The sequence below is a fragment of the Melozone crissalis genome, unplaced genomic scaffold (genome assembly GCF_028551555.1).
Source record: "Melozone crissalis strain CALT ecotype California unplaced genomic scaffold, PUWL_Pcris_2 ptg000005l_1, whole genome shotgun sequence".
Taxonomy (NCBI): domain Eukaryota; kingdom Metazoa; phylum Chordata; class Aves; order Passeriformes; family Passerellidae; genus Melozone; species Melozone crissalis.
This window is the reverse complement of record NW_026535783.1, coordinates 40,029,042-40,052,963: the sequence shown is the minus strand read 5'-3', so window position 1 is coordinate 40,052,963 and position 23,922 is coordinate 40,029,042. Positions and strand designations below refer to the sequence as shown.

Sequence of the window (23,922 nt, the reverse complement as noted above, 5' to 3'; positions counted from 1 at the left end):
CTAGAGAAAACACAGTCACTGATATAAAAAAGTCACAGCTTGGTATTTTCCAACTGAGAAACATTAAATAAAACTGTATGTTTTTATCCTACCACAAAGCAAAGCTTTTTTATCTCAAGACTCAAAATTTTCCTGTCTTTTGCTCCCTGAACATTCAATTTATCCCTTCCCAAGCTCCAATTTATGACAATGTTGTTCTAAGGAACTGGAGAAGTACTAGATGCCAATAAAGATAACAGATCAAATGAAAGATAACACCTAAGTATTGTGTCTGTATAGATAAATAAACCTGCTCACTTCTTTTATTTGTACTGTTACCTCAACCAATCCCACTACAATAATCAAGACAAGCAAAGGCTCAGGAAACAGATCTGAAAACAAAAGGCTTCTTACATGTCTCCCAGCCAAACTTGTATGGGTACAAATGCACCACACATGCACTACTAATGCACCTTTTGAGACTTTTTTATGTACTCACAAAAAGATGAAACCCAGGAGATGAAAACGCAGGGTGTTGAAGGAATCCAAACACAAGTAGCAAAATCGGAACACCAACACATGTACAGGCATCCTTATTTCCAGTCATACAGGACATCGGGAGAAAACAACACCAGCCAGAAGGAAGTAACACGTGGGCAAAAATCGCCAGCGAGCACCTACGCTGGGGCAGAAGCTAACTCCATGCCACCCACCACCGAGAGACCAGAAGGAGTCGGGACACAGGCCCACGGCCGGAGCACGCTCTGCGACCACAGGCAGCCGGGAGCGGACACGCCGCGGCAGCAAGTGCGTGAGGGGCAGAGAGGAGCCCCTCCCGCCCCCGGACAGCCCCACAAGCGGCGGGAGAGAGCCCCGGCAGCCCACCACCACACTGGCGACCGCTTTTGTTCTCCATCGAGACCGGCACAGACCCACCGCCTGCGCCCGCTCCGGGCCGCCTCCAAGCGCTCATCCCAGGGCAGACCCCACTACCTCTTTTCGGCCTGGGGAAGCTCTCGTGCAGGTGAAAGATGACTTTCTCCACAAAGTGCTGAATGTTGCTGTGCTCAGGCCCTCTGACAAACACCATCCAGTCGTGGGTGAAGCCCTCCACGGTGGGTTTCTTCCTGACCTGGGCTCGGTGCCCCAGCTCCAGCTTCACCTGGACGGCACACTGCGGGAGAAGAGGCGGGGAGCGGCCGGTGAGCGCCCCAACGAGCGGAGATGGGGCTGGCGGCCGGGGGGAACCGGACCCATCGCGGGCAGTACGCGGACACACGGGCACAACCGTACCACAAACACGGCAGAAAGGATTTGGTGGGGGGAGAGCTGGCAAAACCAGCAATGCACCGCTGAAACAACAATAAAACGGCCCCGCAGGCGAGGGCGTAGGACAGCCCTCGGCGTCACCGGGAGAGCGCGGGGAGGCGAGCCGGGCCCGCTGTCAGGGACGCCTCGGCGCCTCCGCGCTCGCTGCCCGCGCTGCGGCGGCAGGACCACGGCTCCCTCCAAGTGCGTGCGCGCGCCGCGCCGCCACCGGGAGCAGCGGGAGGCAGGGAAAGCCGCATGCGAAGAGAAATTCCCGGTCACGCCAGCCCCTTCCCGGCGGCGCCGTGCAGCGCGGGGCGGAGGGCTAGAGAAGACGCGCGCTACTCACTCACCGAGCCGGCCATGCCTGGGGCGCCGGTTTCGTCGGGGCGCTCGCTGCCGTCCCCCACCCCCACCGCGCAGCCCTAATTCATGAGGACGTGGAGGAGATGGCGGGCGCGCAGAGAAGCGACGAGCGGCAGGCAGGCATCCTCTGTTGTGCTGCTCCGGCCGGCGGCGGCGGCGGCGGCTGCCGGCTCTGGCTCGCGGCTACGGCTCCCCGCGCTCCCGCGCCCGCTCCCCGCGCTCCCGCTCCCCGCCCGCGGCAGCCCCGGCGCTCGCCCCAACCCCGCCGGCCAGCGCAGCACCCGCCGCGCATGCGCACCGCGCTCCTGCCTGACACACTGTGAGGGACACAGTAGTAAGTGCCGGGGGTGGCACCGGCCCCGCGCGACAGCCAATGGTGCGCAAGCTCCTCCGTGCGGCCCCGCCCCGGCCCGCCCGCCCTTAAAGGAACAGGTTGCGGCCCGGCCGGCACCCGCAGCACCGGGCCTGGCGGCCGCCCCGCCACAGGCGCTGCCCGCGCTAGCAAGCCCCTCCGAAAAGTCCCCGATGAACTCTCTTGCAAAAACAAAGAGAGGAGGACAGCAAGGGAATGTCTGACTTGCACAGGGACGGCAGGTGATGATGGGCACGCAGCAGGCAGGAAATAACAAATGCGATTCTTCAACACGTTTGTAGCGCCAGCCGCTATTTCTACCTGTAACGGGCTAAGAGTCTCCTAAAAGACGTCTACTGCCTCAAACATTTCCGTATCTCGTCCGTGTATGGCAGATAAGGTGGGGTTTCCTGCCAGGGGAAAATACCACTGTGGAGATGAAGTGATTGACTGTGAATGTCTAAATCACGTGCTGACGTTCGTGAGATGACTATTTTTCAACAGCCATAAAATTGTCCAAAAATTGCCCGCATTAACTTTTGGCACATGGAAAACTGATTTAGTCTTTTAGGTAGCTGTATTTTTGACAATCTTCGCCATGGCAGCGCTGGCCCTGTGACTGGACACAGGACACGCATCCTGGGCCTTGCAGGTGCCACCGAGAGATGGCGCGCCGAGCCCTCGAGCTAATATCCTCATTTGACCTCTCCGGAGCACCACGACTTCTTTCTCTTTTCATTTCGGAAATGAGCGCACACTGCACAAAGTTTAGCATGATTTAATAATTCCTTCGAAACTACGGAGCTGCATTCCCTTTCTTAAAGATGTCGTAAGCCCTAATTAATAAAATCAGTACTAAGTATTGAAAAGGATTAATACAATTTGTAAAAATTCCACAAGTTACAACATGACTTGAAATGTATATGAATATCCGTGTATATGAATATCCATGTTTTAAAATCCTGATGTGTATATCTGAAACTTCGCATATCTTCTAATAACCTTGAATTAGGCAAGCCAGCAAAAATAAGAACTCCTGCTGAGTCCATAAACATACTAAAGCTGATTCCGGCAAGTTTAGAACTTTGTTCTTGAGTAAGGACTGTGGATGCAAGGGCAGAGAGGCTGGACCACCATCGAGCTTAATGCAGAGTGCTGCCAGCTGTCAAGAGCTATCTGAACAGAGCATCATCTTCCTAGATTGGGATGCTACTGGAAGGAATGGAGCTTGATTGTTCTCTGGAGTCCTTCAACACTGACTTATTTCTTATGTATTTCAACAAAATTGTTTGTCCTCTTGACTTGAAATGGGACTGAATCACTGCAAGCTGTTTTCCTATGACACATACCAAGTGTCACAGTAGACACTTCTATTACCTAACTTCATTCATTCTGTGTCTTTTTTGCTAATTTAACTGAGACCACTCGGTTGAGTAATCATTACTCAGAAACATCTGCTGATTCATGCTCAAATTTGGAAAAGAAAAGGAAGTTGTTTACTGTTTGTCAGTTGTGAAGCAATGTTGATTTTTAAACAAAAAAAAAAACCAAACGCAGCATTTGTATTCAAGCTGAAGGGGTTGAGACACAATTACAGCTATGATTTTAAAATATAAAAATTTCATTAATTCCAAATATAATCTTTGACTGACAGGAGCAAAATCAAAGAACAATCTCGAGCTGTTAAGTGACAAACTGGTGCATCTATTGACTACATTTTGGATTAACAGTTTAAATAAACATTCTTTGATCTCATTACAGCAGATGGATGTAATTATGTGCATATGAATGTGCAAAGACACTGATTTAAAGAACTACAGAGTTATAAAGGTGAAGGCAATTTTCTACAAGTGCTATACAGTACTGCTTAAACAAGGTTTACCAGGGAATAGTTACTCAGCTGCTGGAAAATAGGAGACATTTAAGTTACGTTCTTAGAGGTGTTTAACAACCTGAATGTTTATGTAATCAACTCCTGCAATGCTAAAAATGCTTGCACTTTTTATGTGTGCTGAAATGACTGATACATAGTAGGCTTCCTGAAAGGCTCCAGTTCCTGTGTTCAGAAGTCTTCAGTCACACCTGCATCAGGCTGGACACGTGATGCATAGATCCCAGATCCCTGATTTACATGGAACACAAGTCAACATTTCTGCTCCGTATACAGCTGTGTATAGAGTGTAGAAGTGTTTGTGCAGCATTACATCTGACCTACGAGGAGCTGTATTTCATAGCTGTACTGTTTCTGTTGTGCGGTGATTCCACACATGACTGAAAGGAATTGCTGCCTTTCTGTATTGTTTTCTTACACAAGGCAGATATGTCTTATGCCACAAAAAAGAAGACTGTTTCCCAGCTCATTTGGATACATTTAATTGTCTTCAATATTTTAAACACAGCTGTTTTAAATTTCTATTTGAAGTTTAAATTTTGTGACCCAAGTCTGACTGACTCTTAAATAGGCCTTGTTTTCAAAAATTTCAAAATACACTATGAACTAAAAAAGCTGATATTACTGGCTATAAATGAAACCACTGTGCCTTTTCAATGTATCAGTCTGAATTTCTCTATATTTGAGTTCTTTTCTTATGCAGACAAAAAAAAAATCATAGCCAATCTTGATCCAAGCCAGATATTGATTACAATGGCCTGAATCAGAGCCAAAAAGTTAAAATAAGCCTACAGCTGATCTTACACATGCAACAAGGAATATGACTTAAAAAGTTTCTTTGTAATGCCACTCTGACTGCCAGGATCTAGTGGCAGAATACTATGTCTGGATTGGCTTTCTTTGGTTAGCTACAAATGATGAACAAATGCCAAGCAGCCTGAGCCAAATGTGTGCCTGTTTTGAGGTTTTATCGGCTTGTTAATTTCTAACCACAAATCAAATGGAAAATAAGCACTTCAGATAGAAACATATAAACTCCCTTACCAATAGGAAGGATCTGGAAGACCAAGGCCTGCGTGATTTAGAAAACAATATAAAACCATTTATAATTCACCACTGGTCACCTCAGAGGAACATAGTAATAACAACAGAAGATAAATGCAAAAGGGACCTTGGCTGTGCACAATATTACAGTATAAAAGGTTGCTTGGGTTTTTTTTGTGGTCTCTAGGGACACATAAAGAAATTCATCAAAAGTGGAAAAGTCTTCTTGAAAGACCTCCAAGGAAGTGTTTAGGGGTTTATTTCCTCACAATGGTGGTGTCCCTAGAGGAAATGCTCCTATTAGTCAGAGAAATAAAGTCAAATGCTCTACTCTTTTTACAGCTAGAGAACTTGTTTTGGATTTCTCCAGCCATAGCCAGGACAGTCTGATCATATGTGCAAGGGAGCTATTAGGGAGTAACTTCAATTAAATCAGTTTTCTCAATTTCTGGCCTGACAGGAAATCTCTCCATTAGCCGTCAGTCAAATATAAAGCAATTATGTGATCATCTTCACTCTGCATCAGGTTCTTGTGGTGGCAGCAACCTCAATTTGAATCCAAGTTATGGTACCAAAAACACTGTCAGGGATTGACCCTGTCTGTATGCCAGGCACTCACCAACGTCTCTCTCTCACTCTCCTCTGCAGCTGGACAGGGGAGAGAAAATACAACAATTTCATAGGCTGAGATAGGGATAGAGGGAGACTACTCATTAATTATTGTCATGAAGGAAACAGGCTTGAATTAGAGATTTATTACTAACAAAATCAATAATGAGAAATAAAGTTAAGACCTTAAAACACTTTATTTCTACTCCTCCCTCTTTGCCAGCTCTACCTCCTTCCCCCCAGCAGCGCATGGAGACAGGGCATGGGGGTTATGGTCAGTTCATCACATGTTGTTTCTCCCACTGCTCAGGAAGGGGACTCCTTCCCCTGCTCCAGTGTGGGGTCTCTCATGGGAGACAGTTCTCCATGAACTTCTCCAATGTGAGTCCATCCCATGGGTAAGGCCCCCACAAACTGCTGCAATGTGGTCACTCTTCTACAGGGTGCAGTCCTTCAGGAACAGGCTGCTCCAGCCTGGGTCCCCCATGGATCACAATTCCTCCCAGGAAATCTGCTCTGGTGTGGGCTCCTCTCTCCCCAGGTCCCTGCCAGGAGCCTGCTCCAGCACAGGCCTCCCACGGGGTCCCAGCCTCCTCTCAGGCACCCCCTGCTCAGCTGTGGGTCTCCTCCACGGGCTTTAGGTGGATCTCTGCATCCCTGTGATCCTCCATGGGCTGCAGCTGCTTCAGCATGGTCTGCACCATGGGCTGCAGGGGAATCTCAGCTCCTGTCCCTCCTTCTGCACTGACCTTGTGTTTGCAGAGTTGTTCCTCTTCTCTGGCTGCAGTTATATCTGCACAACACTTCTATTTTCCTTCTTAAATCTGTTATCACAGAGATGTTGCCACCATTTCTGATTGGCCCAATCTTGGCCAGTGGCACGTTCATCTTGGAGCTGGTTGACTTTGGCTCTGCCAAACATGGAGGAAGCTTCCAGGAACTTCTCACAAGAGCAATCCCTGTAGCTGCCACTACCAAAAACCTGGCCATGCAAACCCAGTATACCACTATTAGTTACCATTAGTTACCATTAAAAGTTGACCATTATCTAATTCAGGAATTTATACATAAGATGACCACCATGTCTTGGTCATAGAATACTTATGTTATTCTACAGCTTCATTACAAGAGTATCAGAAAGGTACAAGACTACACTATCTTCACTTTCATTGTGAGAGCCATAAACTAGCCAAATCTTTATTCCCAGTATCACTAGAAAATGAGAATCTGAAATGGCTTAACATTACCTTGGTGAAAAACTTCTAGTGAAAACCATATTTTTAAATCAGTGATCAGTCATATTGCCACTGGGTCTTAGCTGTCCTTATCTTTAATGAATCCTTGATTATGCCCTCACTGATTCAGAAAGTATTTTTACTCCAACTTTATGGATGGCAAATTGAAACAAAGAGACTAACTAAATTATTTAACCAGGAAAAAACCAGATAAGGTATGAAGGTTGAAAGCAGTTAAACACAGTGAGAAGAAAGTTTGGCCCTGAAAAAAATAGAAAAAATTAAGAAATAGAAAAAATCATGTAAGCAAAAGCAGTATTGGAGAACAGAGAAACTGAAGTACACACCTAACTCAACATTTCAGAGAACATTGCAAATTTAAGGAATATATTACATATATATTTTCAGACATCTGGCCTTAGGAGCTTGATAGGCACTTTTCAGAAATCTAAACAAAAATCATATGAATATAGCAACTTTCATATATTAGAAAGCTGTAAAGCATGATTGGTCATTATACGGGAGTCAGCCAATAATCACAGCATAGTGAGGAAGCCAGAAGTAATTTTTATGAAGTCGTAGAGGGGAACAAAACAGAATTGAGATGGCTAGACATGGTTTGCCAGCTGCTAGAAGGGGTTGAATGAATCTGCAGTCTGTATATTCTGACTTACCATTCAGGATTCAGATGCCCTTCCATATAAGCTCTGTGTGGTCCACTGAATTCAATAGATTTTACTAGTAAGCAGGTGTACTTCATTTACACTTCTCCTAATGGTAGGCACCCCTCAATGAACAATGAATTTCCTATCAGAATACTTTTCATCACCATGTGTCATCAATTCCAGACACTTTTACATATATTTACAATTTCCAATAAAAACTTCCCAGCTCTCCAAAAGATACAAATGCAAAAAGCATGCTATCCTGATTTACTAACATTTCCACCTTTCAATGCTCTGCTGCCTCACCCATTCTCCATTATTTGTTCTTCAGACAGCATATTTAAACTGACCAAAACTATACATTTTATCCACTTCAGACTGCAAATACATACAAATATGTGTGTGTGTGTGTGTGTGTGTGTGTGTGTGTGTAGAAAGTAAATATTATATATATATATAAACGTAGAGCAAGAGCAATAGTTTCCCATCACATCATTCATCAATGTTCTGCCCTTGCAGCATCCCCACCTCAAGGAAATCCTTGAGAGACTAGGGTAAAAAGGTGCCATGATTCTTATGAAAATGCATGCCAGGAGTCTTGCAATCTTTCAGGGGAATTCTAGGAAGAGATACAGTCTCCAGTCAGGCTCATTGTCCCCAGGCTAAACAACCCCAGCTCCCTCAAGTGCTACTTGTATATTTTGTCCTCCAGACCCTCCAAAAGCTTTGCTCTCCTTCTCTGGATATATGCTCGGGCAAAATGCCTGTTCTGTAGTGAAGGAGGGGCCCAAAACTGAACACAGGATTCAAGGTGCAGCCTCACCAGTAAGGGGATGATCACTTCCTTGGTCTTGCTGAAGTCACATCATGACTTGCAAGCACACACTGAGTAAATCAAAACAAATTAATAGTCTTGTTAATCTCAGTGACAACAATTGGAATACTTATGTATTTTAGGGACTCTGAGCAGTCTTCTTGTAGTTTAGTGACATTAGCTAATGTTCATTTAAAGAAAAAAAAGGGAGCATAAAACAATCTAAATCACATCCTTAACTTCATTACTTAGGTTTTGCTGTGCTGTATCATGTAAATGAAAGTAGAATGGAGTTTGTTATTTTGCAGTCTAGAGTTCAGCTTCCATTACTGGTCCTTGGCTGTTCACAGTGTATCTCATTCATTGTTGCGCATGAGAGCATGAAGATGAACTACCTAAAAAGTTATGTCTGGATTGTGCAAAGGAACAACAACAGTTACATCTCCCTGCAGTTTCCTTGAAGTGTTCATCACCTGCTCATACTAGTGATGTTTGGCCCCACTGTACGTTTTCAAAGTTATATTATCCAGCACTAGAAGTGACATCATGGGCACATAGTGGCAATAAGGTTTGAGTTGTGTACTGTTTCAAAAGTATTTCCGCCTTGTGTGGGACATAAATTTGTTACAGTGTATTCCACAACAAGAGGGTGACTTCTTTCTAATATTGTAACTGTTGTTGCCACTGATTTAATAAAATCTAGTTGTACAGAGTAGTATGAAACCAGTCTCTGGTGAGGTCCTAATTTCAGTGTTATCACCCCACTAGCTAGTCACTTTCATTCATGAACAAATATATTAAAGGGCTTTGTAGGATCCATGAGCCTGAGAGTGAGAACTGATGCCAAAAATTCTTCTATCTCTTTAAAACTCTCTGCCACTCGATACAATCCATGGGACACTGAAATAGTCCAAAAGCGCAATTATCTTTGTCAGAAGTATGCCTCAAACTTTGTATATTACCCTTCAGTAAAGAAGTGCTGTACAGACAGTCAAAAAATGCCATGGGCCTTGCTTGCACTAACACTAACACAGGAGAGACTTTTTATCTATCAATTCCTACAGGATAAAGTTCAGCATGGCATTTCAAGCCTAATCTTGTGAGTTGCAGAGTTCTCCCTGGGAAGAGTTAAGCAGTTTTCACTCTTACTCATCTCAATAGCCCGTGAGGATACAAATCAGGGACAAATCAGTTTTTCTCAGTTCTGCCCTCACACTGGATTTGCATCGAAGTCCATGGAAGCTCTGCATGGGTGGAGTGATGGCCCTTCATAGCTGACTAGTGTTTGGAGCAAAACCAGCTGCGTTGAAAGTTGAATGCATTTTAGATGAGTCTTCTTAGTTATAATGGCTAAAGACTTAGCTGACTAGGCAGGTCCATTTGCTAAAACCGTATTTCATTATCAGGCTCAAGAGATTTAAAATAAATATATTTCAATAGTGGTAGGCTTTGCTGCTATTGATTTCTGCAATATATTCTTAACTGGAACTTTTATTTCTCTGCTTCATGATTAAAGCCAGAATTGCTTTCTGGTTTGGATAAAATTCCATGTAAGAAATGAGATATGCAGATTAGGCCATTATCAGTGCTATTACTGCATGATTTTCATTTGCATAGTAACCTTCAGTGGGAGACCTTACAGCACACTACAAATGCTGCCAAGAGAACCTTCTGGCATTTCTTGGAGAGCATTACCATGCAATACCCTTCATGAGATTAGATTGTCCCATAATCAAACAAATTAGAATATGCTAGAAAACATATAACTGGAGACAAGGACTCCTGCCTAGTGTTTTTCCTGGAAGAAAATTCACAAGCCAGAGAACAGGGCCCTTTTCACAGATTTGCTGACCCTTTTAAGGACTCTTGTCACACAAACTGGAGGGTGGTAGTCCTATTTGGTAGCCCAATACAAGCTAGCTGAATTCTATTTTTATTAGTTTTTATATAACAGATAGATCATATTAAGACCTGCAGAAATCATGTTGGAGACAACACCCAAAGGTGTCAAATTCCTTTCAAAAGGGAAAACTGATTTCAAAAATTTTCTAGGGAAAACATTTTTCTGCATGATCTGCAGCAGATATGAACTGCTCTGAATCAAACCCAGTTTTAACTTTGACACTGATGCTACCTTCAAAACCTCCAAGTATTTCTACTACTTTAATGGAAGACCTTGAAACCTTCAGGGGACACCACTTCAGGTCACTACAGGAGACATATCTCGGTTTCACAGCCAGGCTCTCTAAGCCTTGCAAGTTGAAAGACAATCAAAAGCAATATCTGTAAATTGAAGTATGTCTTGTAAGAGATATCTTCTGCTCTTGTCCTACTTCTGAGATATCAGCCTAGAAAAATATGTAATTAAAACAGATTGAGACCATAGGACAGTAAATGGTTTCACGAAGATGAGATGGGCTCCTTTTGTCTCAAGACACAGCTGAGTCTCCAGAGCTACCAAGAGCCCTTTGTGAGAGCATTCCTGTTACATTCAGTGCTCTTGTGCCTCAATGTCCTCAGATGACCTGCATGAAACTCAGGACTTGGAAACAGTGCTACCAATTACACATCACAGTCAAGTAATCCATAGAAGGGATTTGATACTCCTAATATTCTCACACCAAGTATGAAACCTCTGGTGAGCTGCTTGTCAAAGCAAGATGCTTCACAGTATAAGCACGCATCAATGGTCTGCACCAAAATAAATTACTATGTGCTCCTTTAATTTCAGGAGATCTCATTGCAGTTTGCATCAAATTGAAAGCTATTTTGGCTAATGCTCATTTGGGCAGTAGCCTACTTAGAACTGTACTCGGAACTACAGCTCCCATGTCTAGGGCATAACATGGAGCTAACACACAGCTGGAGAAGTTTCCCTGCATGGCATGCTACTGAGATGCACTTCACCTGTCAGGCAAGCTCTGCAACCTGGAATTATAAAATGAAAACTTCTGTACAGGCAGTCAAAAATGCCATGGGCCTTGCTTGCACTAATACAAAGAGACTTTTCATCTATGAATTCCTACAGCATAAAGTTCAGTAAGGCATTTCAAGGCTAATCTTTGAGTTGCAGAGTTCTCCCTGGCAAGAGTTAAGCAATCTCCACTCTTATTCATCTCAATAACCTGTGAGGATACAAATCAGGGACTTTTTCTCAGTTCTGCCCTCACACTGGATCTGCATCAAAGTGCACGGATGCTCTGAATGGGTGGAGTGATTGCCCTTCCTAGCTGACTACTAATCTCAAAATGTCAACAATAGCAAGATGTTCTTAGATGAAGCAGAAAGCATGGAATGGGCAGACAAGACTGAACAATCCCTTTGGATTCATGTCACCACCTATGGTGACCTGGAGATGGACTGAAATACATCCTTGTGAAAGCTCCTACAGGTCCTTTTTCCTCATTTTATGATACTTCAGCAGCAGGCAGACATGGGAGCCCATCTTAGCCCGAGTGTACTGAGCCAAAAGCCACATCACAAATACTTGTATGTGCTGCTTAAAAACGGCTGCTGCAGAGAGGTCACAGATAAAGCCAGCGGCCCACGTGCTCTCTGGGGTCTGATTGATCTTCCCTCTGCATTGTACACCTGTAGGCAGCTCAAGAGAATACAGTGAGTCACTTCTGGGCTTTTAGTGCCTCTTGGAAGTGGCAGTCTATGTGTTTCCACCAATTCAATGTAGGCAGTGGCAGGGTTCTTTGGGTACCATAAACTGCCTATAGCTTTAGCTGGTGAAACTGAAAACAATATATTCCTGATGTTTTTAAATGAAAAGACTGAAGAAATACTAGACAGACTTGTCTGCATTTACTTTTGTTTTTCATTTGTCAGCATTCTACTACTTTCAGCTCAAACCAACTCAGAGAAGATAACCTTGAGAGAAAATAATCTGAGAGAATAACATAACCATTTTCAAACAAATTCCTTTCAAAATATTTCTGAATTTTTCTGAAAATATTTTCACTGGCAGGCATTCTTATGTTTTATGTGCCTCACAGAAGGTGTGTGTTGCTTTGATGTTAGGGAACAGAAGAGCTACTTTGCATTAAACTAATAATCTTAAAAGAATACAGAATATGCATACAGATGTGTGGTTACCAGTTAGTGGCAGGGCAGTTACCGAAATACATCAGAACTGAGTTTAAACTCTTATTTCGTCTCTGAGACAGCTGCACCCTCGATGTTCTTAGAAGTGTTTTGCAACCTAAGTGATTCTGTGATTACGTGGCACCCTGCAGCAACCAGAACACCATTTATTCTTCACGTCCATAGTCTTCCTGATGCTCCTGCACTCGCTGACGACTGCCTGCCACAGCATTTAGAGGCTGACACACCCACTCCGCAGTACTTTCGAAGCCGATCAAGGCCCGTGTACCACCGCGGAGTCCTCGCCTGTCCCCGCGGCACGGCCAGCGCAACCCCTCTGCCCCGCCGCGCCTGCGCCAGCCGCCGCGCATGCGCACTGTGCGCGGCCGGTTGCGGGCGGCGGCGCGGCCGTGGCGGAGGCGCAGCGAGCGCGGCCCAGCCCGGCCCGGCCGAGGTGAGGGGCCCCGGGGAGCGCGGGGCGGGCGGCGGGAGCGATCCGCGGCGTCAGGACGGCAGCGAAGTAAAGGCAGCTGCTGCTACTGCCCTGTGAGAGGGGGTGTTGTTTGTTTTACGGTTTTGTTTAAAGCTGGTCGCACTGAGACGTTTTGACTGTCGCACGCAAGCGGTGAGGGTGTGCGCAGGTGTTCTCGCTCCTGGCTGGGTAGGAACAGTTTAATCGAGAATCCTTAAAAAGGAGCCACAGGCTCTCAGATCACAGGCGAGAAATATGGTCTCAGTGCTCCCTGCACTCAGTTTCTTTTTTGTAGCCTAATTTACCTTGACAAAGTTTCTTTTGGAAAACTGGACTAGATCCGAAAGTGTAATGCAGTGACAGCGTCTCTATGGTTCACTTGAATTAGCAATGGTTTTCTGTCTTAGCAGTAGAATGCTTTATTAGATTTGCGTGGCAAGGATATGGTAGCAGAAGAGTTACAGGGGTGGCCTCTGGGAGAAGCTGCCAAAACCTCACATCTGACACAGCCAATGCCAGAGGGCTCCAAATGGACCAGCCACTGGCCAAGGCCAAGCCCATCAGTTATCCTCGGGGATAACAAGTTTAAGAAGGTGAAAAACTGCTACACAACAGCAGCCCAAGGAGAGAAGTGAGAACATGAGAGAAACAGCCCTGCAGACACCAAGGTGCAGAAGGTGGGAGACAAGATGCTCCGGGTGCTGGAGCAGAGATTGCTCTGCAGCCCCTGGTGAAGACCGTGGTAAAGTAGCTCGTGTGTGTTTTGCAGCCCATGGAAGTCTGTGGTGAAGCAGGTGTCCACCTGCAGCCAGTGGAGAACCCCATGCTAGACTGGTTGGATGCCCAAAGGAGGCTATGACTCCACGGAGAGGAGGCCATGCTGGCTTCTGAAAGGACCAGTGGGACCATGAAGGCAGGAACCCATGCTGGCAAGACTTAGGATCCACAGTTGAGCAGTTTGTTCCTGATCAACTGTACCCCATAGAAGGGACCCACGCTGGAGCAGTTAATGAAGAACTGCAAACTGTGGTTGGGATCCCATGCTGGAGCTGGGAAAAGTGTGACTGACCTCATTTCCTGACCCCCTACTCCAGTTAGGGGGAAGAGGTAGAGAAATTGGTAGTGAGTGAAGTTGACCCCAGAAGGAAGGAAAGGTGGGGGGAATGTGTTTCTAAATCTTTTTGTATTTCTTACTATTCTACTCAGTTTTCTTTAGTAAAAATAAATTTCCTTGGCTTGTGTCAGTTTTCCGTATAACAGTAATTGCTGAGTGATCTTCCTGTCATTATGTCGTAAACCCTTAATCATATTTTTGCCCCTTTTCCAGTTGAGGGGCAGTGGTAGAACAACTTTGTGGCTATCTTGCAGTAAGTCAAGCTTAAGGCTACACAGATGCTTATCACAGGCAGAGATAGGGCCTGAATTCAGCAGAGATGATGGAGATAAAGGGGCTGAACTCCTTTCCCTGTGAGGATCCTTTCGCTGTGGTTTCTAGGACTGTGCAGCTGGGAGGAGGTACAGCTGAACAGTGGTAGCCAGTAGCAGTCCTGGCACCAGGGGGAGGGGATGAAAAGGCATAGCCAGGCGCTTCACAGGAGTTCATGGGAAAAGAGCTAAAGCCTAGTAATGGAGAGAATGCTTTTGTTGATCAGGAGAGCTCAGTAAAGTGGTGCCTTCCCTGATCTTGGAAGGTTTGTAAAGCCAAACTGAAGCAAAACCTTGAGCAACCTGGTCTGACTACATGTCTGAACTTCCTTTGGTAGGTTGAACAAAAAGCATCTTTAGGTCTCTGCCAGCCATGATTATCCATGTATCCTCTAAATGTTATGGACATTCCATGTGGATACACAGTTACCTTTGCTTAGGGTGAGCGCTGAAGACTGAGGAACAGTTTAGGTAGTGTTTTGTGGAGAGTTTGGTTTAAACATGGTTTAAAGAAAGAGGCTATGAAAGTATACAGCTGATGGAAAAGTAAAAGGCAGCTGTAAAGCAGCAGTTTTCAGGCTTGATTTTGTAAATAACTAGGTTCTTAGGCACATTTTTTATAAACAACAGGATTTTTAGACAGTCTTCTTATAACAGGTAAACATTCTGGTTTTGGCTAGTTGAAGAATAGATATGAAAGTTTTGAGAACTTTTCATATCACAGTGAGAACACAAATCTTAGTTTCAATAAACAAATTACAGGTATTGTAAACAAAAAGAAGAGTTAGAGTTTTTTCTGTAGTCTATCATGAGCTCAGATTTTGTAATATGCATGAACTTAATTAATACTGTTATAAAAAGTGATTGATTAGTTCAATAAATCAGAGTCGATGCTCATCAATCAGATGGTCGTCTCCCTTCACTTCAATAGTGTTTAATTTAATTGCACTGATATAGCTGTTGCATTGTAACTATCCTGTGGATATTTAGTTTAGATTGAGAGAAATTTAGGATTTGTGTCTCATGCAAGGGCAACAGACTTCTAGTCTATCTAGAATAGCTGATTTGTACTTACATTGAAAGTATGTTCTGTGCTTGTAATGATTCTCTGTAGTAGTTTTTCCTTTTACTCGTAATTACCTGATGAGAGATACAATATAATTCCAGTGTGTTCCTGTCAAAACTGTCCAGGAAGGAGCTTTACCTCATTTTGCTGCTTATTGGGTGGAACTGAGGGGGCTTAGGTTTATATATACAGATAGACTGATACATCTAGATCCATTGGAGTTATTAGCCATGCTCAACAGATCTAGGTACATCTGGAATTGTTTGTTGTAGGAATATTTTTTTTTTAAAGCAAGATATCAGCTCTAGTTTAATGAGTGTTCATTTATGATATGGACACCTATTGTCTCAAAATGCCATGACATCTATTCTAAAACTATACATAGCATGCCAGCATTAGTGTTGGTTTTTTCTCCTGCACTTTCAGACATGCAATCCACAAGTTGTAAGGGAATACCTCACTGCTTAACTGTGAGGAATTTGTGTTCACTGATCTATTAATGTAGCTATTAATTTTGAGTTTTCCTGCCACAAATGGTGTTTTTTGTGGCACATAGAGTGTTGCTTGTATCCAGGCTTTAATTCCATCTTTTTTTTTTAAAGTGGCAAGATTCTGAATGTATGACACGGATAGCATGTCTTGAAATTTGAGTATTTTCCATGTATATGTTTCCTCAGTGCTTATTGCAAAGGATTACACTTAGGTTTTCAACAAGTACTAGCTTTTTTGGTTTTTTGAGGAAGCCATTTCAAGGGACTGGAGGTGAGTTTACAGTAAACTGAAATATTGAGATTTTGCAGTGGCCATCAGTTTCATTGGTGTGCAATAAACTGACTTCTAATTCCTCTTTAATGTAGGTTCATATGTGCTTGTGAGTACCTGCATATTCCAGCTTACAGGGAAGGTTTTCGCTTCAAGTGTTCCAGCCCCTAACTACAATTACCATTTGTAGTCTCACAGGTTGGTCTTCTGTTTGTTTTACTTCTGCTTTTGCATGAAATGATGGAAAGTTTGTGGATAATTTTGCATTTTAAATCATATTTGTGAGACTGTGAACATTCCTTTTGAGCTCTCTCATTTTCAATTCAATGAAATATACTTAAAATGCTCCCAAGAATACATGCTCCTAGAGTACACATATGCTGTGCCATATGGAATGGTATATTTGTTGCAGCTTTAAGAAATGTCTGTAACCCATTCTTTGTGCAGGACCAATGAGTATTCACCATTTCTTGGGTTCAAGCCCAAAAGACAAAGTGATATGGTAGACTTCAGAGAGGGAAGAAAATGCTTTAATGCTTGCATCTGTTGTTAAATAACACATAAATATGGGAGGGGGGAGGATGGAGAGCATGTAATACATGGTATGCTGTCCTTCCTAGTCGTAAGTATATTTTTTTAATCTCTCTTGCAGAGTGAAATTTAGTGTCATATGTCAGAGCCAGAATGTTGGATGACATCAAGAAGCGATTTGAATTTCCTAATGCAGTTGTTCAGTCACAGGTAATTTTTGGAAAGCATTAAGATAAATCAAGTTGTTTGTGGAAATGTTTTGTTCCGACAGCTGCTGCTTATCTGCCTATCTGGGTTTTTTTTCAAAGTCAGAAAACCGGAGAAACAGACTATTCCTAAATCACAATAAAATCCCAATTGCCCTCTCTGTGTAATTGAGACACAGGCCATAATTGCTCATCACTATAAAATCTCTTCAGGAAAATCAGAAACTTTCCATGACTGGAAGGTTGGAGTGTGGCCAAGTGTTTTTTAGTGACCTTGTGATCTCAAGACGCCAGAAATTACCAGATGCTGTGTGTGGGGCTGAAATACTTTGTAATGTTTCATAGAACTGCTCTGTTTCTTCCTTGGTGGTGAGAACTGATGAACTACTGCAGTCTTGTCTGTCATCTAGGGATAAGTATATGCAGCTCAGCTCAGCCCCCTTTATTTTCTGATCCACACATTTGTTCCTCGTCAGTTTCACCTGAAATTATAATGTACAAAAAGTGTTTATCACAGTATATTTAATGGACAGGAAAGAGTAATAGCAGTAATAGCCTCTGGTTCTTTACTTGGTAACATACATGTTCTTTACTTTGATAATTTCTCATTTCAGTGTTAAAAATGTATCTCTTTGGCTGTAAGTTCATTGCTAATTTCCCTGTTTTCTTCCTCTCCTATTTTGTATTTAGGATTAAATATGTACCCATTTGTTTGGTGAAATGAGTTGATCAGAATGTGGTCTGTGCAACCTGGTGCCTCTCTTGCCTCTTCATTTCAGTCAGTTCACTTTGGTTTAACAGTAATTAGGTTTGAAAGAGACATCCAAGTCTACTTGTCATCAACTTGGCATTTGGGAGAGAAAGCCGTGTTCCTGAAAGCTGGAGTTCATCTAAGGTCTAGCAGAGAGTCTTGCACTGCAGATGAGTTTATACCATTAGCCTTGATGAGTTGGACTCAGCATCTTCGAAGCAGTCAATTCTTCTTTAGTGCAGAATGTCCCTGTAGTACACTGTTGTATTCCTTAAATGTCTTGGCTCATTATTGCAGCTGCAAATCATTAAGGTCTGCTAATGTGCTTTGGTTGATTTTTGTCCTGTTCTTTGGCTGTTTTGATAGTTTCCACTTGTATTCTGACCCTGAAAAGCATTCTGTAATCTTCAAACTATAATCAGGTCAGGATTCAACTTCATAAGAGATGTCTTCTCTTTCTGGGACCAGTCAAGATATCTGCTCTGCAGAGTGTGTCTACACACTGATCAGAAAAGTGAGGAACTTGAGCACAGATTTGTAGGTCATGAAGTTTTACTGCTTAATCAAGTTCTAGAAATGCAGAGAGCTAATCTGCATTTTGACTTTTCTGTATAGTTAGGTCACTGCAAAAGCCAAGTTTCTATTAATAAGCCCCTTTTCCTGTGTAACAGAAGTGTCTTAAGGATGTAGGTGTGAATTAACTTCTGAAGGTCCTTTTAAGCGGGAAAAATGGCTTATAAGTGGCTTCCCTTGTAAGTGCACTGAAAGACACCTGATCTGCCTGAGGAGCACACTGTTGCTCTTGTGATGGGTTCAGTGTAACCAGAGGTAAATGGTTACTTTGACTGGGTCCCATTTTCTCCTGTTTCCTCAAGAGTAAGATTTCCAAATAACCTGTCTTTTTAAGTCAAATGTGTTAGAGTACATTTCCTTACTTGTGAAAAGCATAGTCCTTGTAGTCTAGGAGTGTGTCAGGTTCTGTCTTTGCAAGAAATATAAGCTCTTATTTAGGTTTGTTATGACAGGTTAGCAATTAGTGCATGACTGAAGTGGAAATAAATCTTGGAAGGAGAAGGAACCTTGAAACACTGAAAATAGTCTGTTCCTGTCTTTTTATATACTAAGAAAAATGAAATGCTAATTTTTATTGTTATTCTTTGCTGGCCTAGTTTGCTTTTTCCAAAAGTAATGATCTGTCATTAGCAGAGAAGAGTAGATTCAGCAGCTGTTCTGGGCGCATTGATAGTCTGAAACATTTTTGTGCTGTTACTATGAAAACATGTCTTTCTGTCTTTCACAAAAATGGGTTTTCTGTGTAAGAGTATCAAAAATTATGAAACAAGACAGAGTAAGACATTACACATGAGTCAGAAAGCAAAAGCCTAGGTTCAAACACCTGATGCCTTTGAGGGTATTTCAGTTCACATTTGGATTTTGAAAGACAGTTTGAGGAAATCAGACTTCTACTAAAATAGAATGAGGAACTTAATCTGTACCTCAAAAGAGTAAACCTGGGCTATTTTGGGGAACTGAAACTTTTTGTTTTGAAGACCTTGACTGTTAAAAGCTTGTTAATGATTTCTGCCATGAAACAGCTTAATGAGGAATAATGCTAATGTCAAATGCCCTGTTTAAAGTAAATGAAATATTTCTGGCAGGAGCTGTGATAAAGGGATATGCAAAGTGCTTAAGGCAAAACTTGTGGTGCAAAAATTTGGGCAAGTTGCTTCAGTGTGCAGTGTTCTGCTTCTTCTCTTGCTTCTGCTTCCCTGTATAGTACAGGATTTATTAATTATTAGTGCTTTTAAGGACATGGAGATCTGTGCAGCAATGGAGGTGTAAAATTTATTGAAGTTGTTGCATCAAAATATCTGCAATTCCTAACTACCTATGTACCTGTAAAAAGAGGCCTTTGGACTTAGTGGAGCCCTGTGGAAGTTTGTTTTGTGCCTCAGCAAAGCTGTAAAAGTGAGTATATCAACATTATGGAAATTTTTGACCCTAAAGCATATTTCATCTTCAATATCCATAAGGTTAGTATTTCAATCATAATGAAATGATCGTAAACATTAGCATTGTAAAGACTTCTTAATGGAGAATTTAAAAATCATGCATGTGCTTTTTGTTTCTTTTAATGCATCTTTGTGTGTTTTTTTTCTCTTTAGGCAGTGGGCCATCTGATTGCTGCAGTACTGAAAGAAAAAGTTTCTTCCAAGAAGATCAGACAGGCTTCTGACCAGGTCTGTGGCAATTTTTCACTTTCATCTCCTCTTTCATCATTATGTGATTATTCTATGTGTTTTTTCTAGGTTTTCCCATTTTTCACTGTGTAATTTTAATACAATTCTAGAAGTTAAATAACATAGTTATCAATATGTATCTGGGCATACAGAAACAGTTAAACTCTGGCATCAGAAGAGCAGTTTACTTCCATTACAAGATTTAATGGCAGAAGCCTTAATCCTGTATCTAGCTGTGAATACCTATATCTAGCTATGTTCAGTTTAAGAGAGTTTAATTTAGTTATGTTACTGAGAGTGAAGTACGGAGACTGAGACATTGTTTTTTGAGTTGGAAATTTGTTTACATTGCTATAAAAATTTCAAGAAGTATGGCTTTTTACATATCTGCATTGGTGTTATATTTCATATCAGGTAACCAGACCTTGTATTTCTTCAGGAGGGAGCAGGATGTAAAGGCATACTTAGCATTTGCATTTTAAATGAGTCAAGTTCACTTAAATGCATGTCTTGTTAATGAGGTATATGAAATATAGGCAAAATCAAGTGTCACATTTCCCACAGCAAATGGGAAAGGTGTTAGCTAGAATTTGTTCCCGTGGTTTTTCTCCCCAAAAGCTGACATGTCTAGAAATGAACAGAAGTTGATCTGTGGATTTTTATTCCATAGTCTGGGGACTTCACTCTAACATACCCAGACCTGAAAAGCACTAAGTTTTGATTTGAGAGAGTATTGGAGGTGTGTAGTTTATCTAACAGAAGCTCTTTCACAGTCATGATCATAATCAAGTTCTCAAATTATGTTCTAGTTTTGAGCTATAAGCTGATATTTTCCCTTCAGTGCTTGCTTATGTGAAGTTATTAAACTGAAATACAGCAACACATTCTAATATGCTAGGAGGCAGAAGATTTTGCTGGTTAGACATTGTAGACTCTCTTTATACTCAGGAGCATTTTGCACTGTTGGTTGTTTTAAAACCTTCCTTGTTCTCCAGTTGAAAGTCACGAAGTCAGCAAACTAATCTGTGAATACTAATTTACGATGGAAACCAGTAGCAGTTTTGATGGTTACTGCCAAATCTTCATGCTTACTAGCAAATAGAACTTTATGTGTTTAGTAAAGGCAGCTTACCTTTGGATTGCTCTCTGTAAGCCTGTCTTTAGCTGTCTGTGCTACACCTTGGTGTAGACACAGCTTGTCATGACAATTTTGGAGTTGTCTCCAATTGCATCCTTATTTTTTAAATCAGGAAACTGATGATAACCTGCCTGTGGGTGTCCTATCCCTAGATGTGTTCAAGGTCAGGTTGGATGGGAACCTGGGCAACCTGACAGTGAGTGGCGTCTGTTTCCATGTCCCAGACTTGGAACTAGATGGTCTTTATGGTCACTTCCAACACAATCCAATCCATGATTCTATCTGCATAGGAACAGCTGAAAAATTCATCCTCATTACCTTTTTGTCAGAGACAGTAAATGTTACGCCCTACCATGGGGCATAGACATCAGAGGGCAGGAAAGTGGGAGCTGTCTCCACTTTGACTTTTTGTCCTGGCTTTCTCAGGAATAGAATCTGTACCCCAGCTGCCTCTTCTGCTCTCTAAGGCTTCAGGAGAAGTGATTGAGCTGTTTTTTATTTCAAAGTGTGTTTGAGATGAACAAAGATAAATCTGTCTGATACTTGTGTCCCATGCTTTTGCCTTCAGACTCCTGCTCTGAACCTGCTTTGGGAGAAGTGCTGCAGTGAGAATGTTGCCTTGCGAACAGCCTGCTGCGAGGGCTTGGTGGCCCTTGTGGTGGAGAAACATGCTGAGCTTGACTATGTTCTTCATGGAGCTCTCAACCTAATTCCCTCAGCAAGGTAGTGTTTATTGCCTAATTTTATTTATTGCCTAAAAGCTAGTTATCAGTCATTGCTTTTCCCTTAAAAGTACAGAGGAAGAAGAAAGTTCTGTGTCAGTATCTTCAGACACACCATGGCATTAAGGACTGCTGCTGCCCTGCCACTCTGCTGAAGGATGTTGCTTTTACCTTTCCTATGTGACAGTGTGAGTCTGACATGAAAACTCTTAGAGTATTCTATGGATGTAAACTGAAATTGTTAGTAGTTCAGGCTAGTGCTCTAAACTTTGAACTGTGGAACCTCAGAAGTCAATGAATTGCTTTGTTTTGTTGCCCCTACCATAGAAAGGGGAAAGAAAATGACAGAAACTTCCATTATGAGGGAATATATTGTGCTTTAACCTCAGGCAGCAGCAGGCCTCACACAGCTGCTCACTCACTTTCCCACCAGTAGGATTAGGGAGAGGGTAAACGATAGAAAACTTGTGGGTTGAAATAAGGAAAATTTAAGAGGGAGAGTGAAAGCTGTGCACACAAGCAAACCAAAACAAGAAATTAATTCACTGCTTCCCATGGGCAGGCAGGTGTTCAGCCATCTCCATCACACATAATGGTGACTTGGGAATATAAATGCCATCATTCCAAGCACCCCCTCTTCTTTCCCTCAATTTTATATACTGAGCATGATGTCATATGGTCTGTAATGTCTCCTTAGTCAGTTGGGGTCACCCATCTTGGCTCTGTCTTCTCCCAGCCTGCCAAGCACCCCCAACTTCCTCCCCTGTGGCAGCATGAAAAGCAGAAAAGGCTATGTGTAAGCCCTGCTCAGCAATAACAAAAACATCTCTATATAATCAACCTGTGTTCAGCACAAATCTAAAACATAGCCCCATACCAGCCCCTGTGAAGAGAATTAGCCCTATTCCAGCCAAAACCAGCACAGAGAGAAGTAACTTCATCAGTCTGTCAAAAAACTGATTGCTCAAATAAAGTGACCATAAGAATGTGTATTAAGATTAGAAATGCTGCAGTCTGTTTCCTTGTCTGCTGAGGAGGAAATCACTTTAATTTGAAGCTATTTCCTCCTACACAATTCTGGAAATGGAATGCTTACATCTTGTAGTGGTCGTTTGACCTAGACTGCCTGTCCCTCATCCTGAGAAAATGCATTTGGGAGGCAAAGAGACACTGTATATAACATTTCGGAATAGGAAGTCAAATGATGACTGGGGAGAGATTTCCAACCTTGGGGAGACTGGGGAGAAATTTATCAACTTTATTAAGTTCTCTTTTGACTGATAAGTGAGTTTCTGCACCAGGTTGTGTACTTCTCTTGCTAGAGACCGGTAGAGTTGTTTTTAGCCAAACTAGCTATTTAGAGCTATGTGTATGTTATGCTGGTAGACTCAGCACAGAGGCTGCAAGAGCCATGCTATTCAAAAGATGTTCTTCATCGCTTCGCACCTTCATATGATCAGTTTTATGCTAAGGTTTCTCATATTCAGTCTTAGCCAAATGTAAACTTTTTCTAACCTTGTGACTTTCTTGTTTACAGCTAGGGTCTTGCTGTGCTGATGCTAATTCTGTGCTGGGTTTGCTATAAATGACTTCAGTTTCCTAGAAGAAGTTTTGTAAATGTATTTTTATATTATGGGTAATCTCTGCAAACCACTGTCCTCCAAACAACGATGTTTTGGGGCATTTTAGGATTAAGGGAGGATTCTACATAAGTATAACAAATAAGTAAAAGTGCCTGTGATAAGAATGTGAGAACCTGAGTCCTGTGGCATAAGGTGGAGTAAAAATTTTATTAGCTGTGATGCCATCATGATTTTTTGCCTTTTCTTTTTATGTACCTTTTATGTATTCTCAGTATTCTTAGCATACATAGTTGAAATTCTTTGTTATGATATCTTAGCTTAAGTCCTGGTATTCTGCTAGGCCAGAAAACCAAACATGCTAAAGGCCTCACAGCTGGGGGCCGGAAAGACTCTCGTTATCTTGAAAAAACAAGGCCCTTTCTAGAACATATCCTGTAAACTAGGCTCAAGCCCATCTTGGGGGGAATACTTTAGAATAGGGAGATATCATACCATTCATTTCAGCTCCTCATTGGGGAACCTTTGTCAAATATGCTAATTTGCATGGTCTACAAAATTGTATACATGATATACTCTGTATATGCATTTTGGTGTATTCCACCTTGATTAATTGTTGCACCTAAGGATACTTATTAAATACCAAGATAAAAACCCTTTTATGCCTCAATCATGTC

General features: G+C 42.4%; 2 protein-coding genes across 2 annotated transcripts in view; one reads left to right on the top strand and one right to left on the bottom strand.

Moving 5' to 3' along the window:
• Positions 1–1,785, bottom strand: part of MLLT3 (MLLT3 super elongation complex subunit) — a 120,887-nt gene extending 119,102 nt beyond the window's left edge. Inside the window, exons 1-2 of the mRNA XM_054287210.1 lie at positions 1,641–1,785; positions 973–1,153 (exon numbers count right to left, since the gene is read on the bottom strand). Of these exons, the coding sequence (XP_054143185.1) occupies positions 973–1,153; positions 1,641–1,652 (193 nt within the window). The 5' untranslated portion in view covers positions 1,653–1,785. The remainder of the gene's footprint in view (positions 1–972; positions 1,154–1,640) is intronic.
• A 10,952-nt stretch (positions 1,786–12,737) lies between these two features.
• The window catches only part of FOCAD (focadhesin), a 90,342-nt gene continuing 79,157 nt past the window's right edge, over positions 12,738–23,922 (top strand). The window contains exons 1-5 of the mRNA XM_054286399.1: positions 12,738–12,806; positions 16,173–16,275; positions 16,730–16,818; positions 19,731–19,805; positions 21,512–21,666. Of these exons, the coding sequence (XP_054142374.1) occupies positions 16,762–16,818; positions 19,731–19,805; positions 21,512–21,666 (287 nt within the window). The 5' untranslated portion in view covers positions 12,738–12,806; positions 16,173–16,275; positions 16,730–16,761. The remainder of the gene's footprint in view (positions 12,807–16,172; positions 16,276–16,729; positions 16,819–19,730; positions 19,806–21,511; positions 21,667–23,922) is intronic.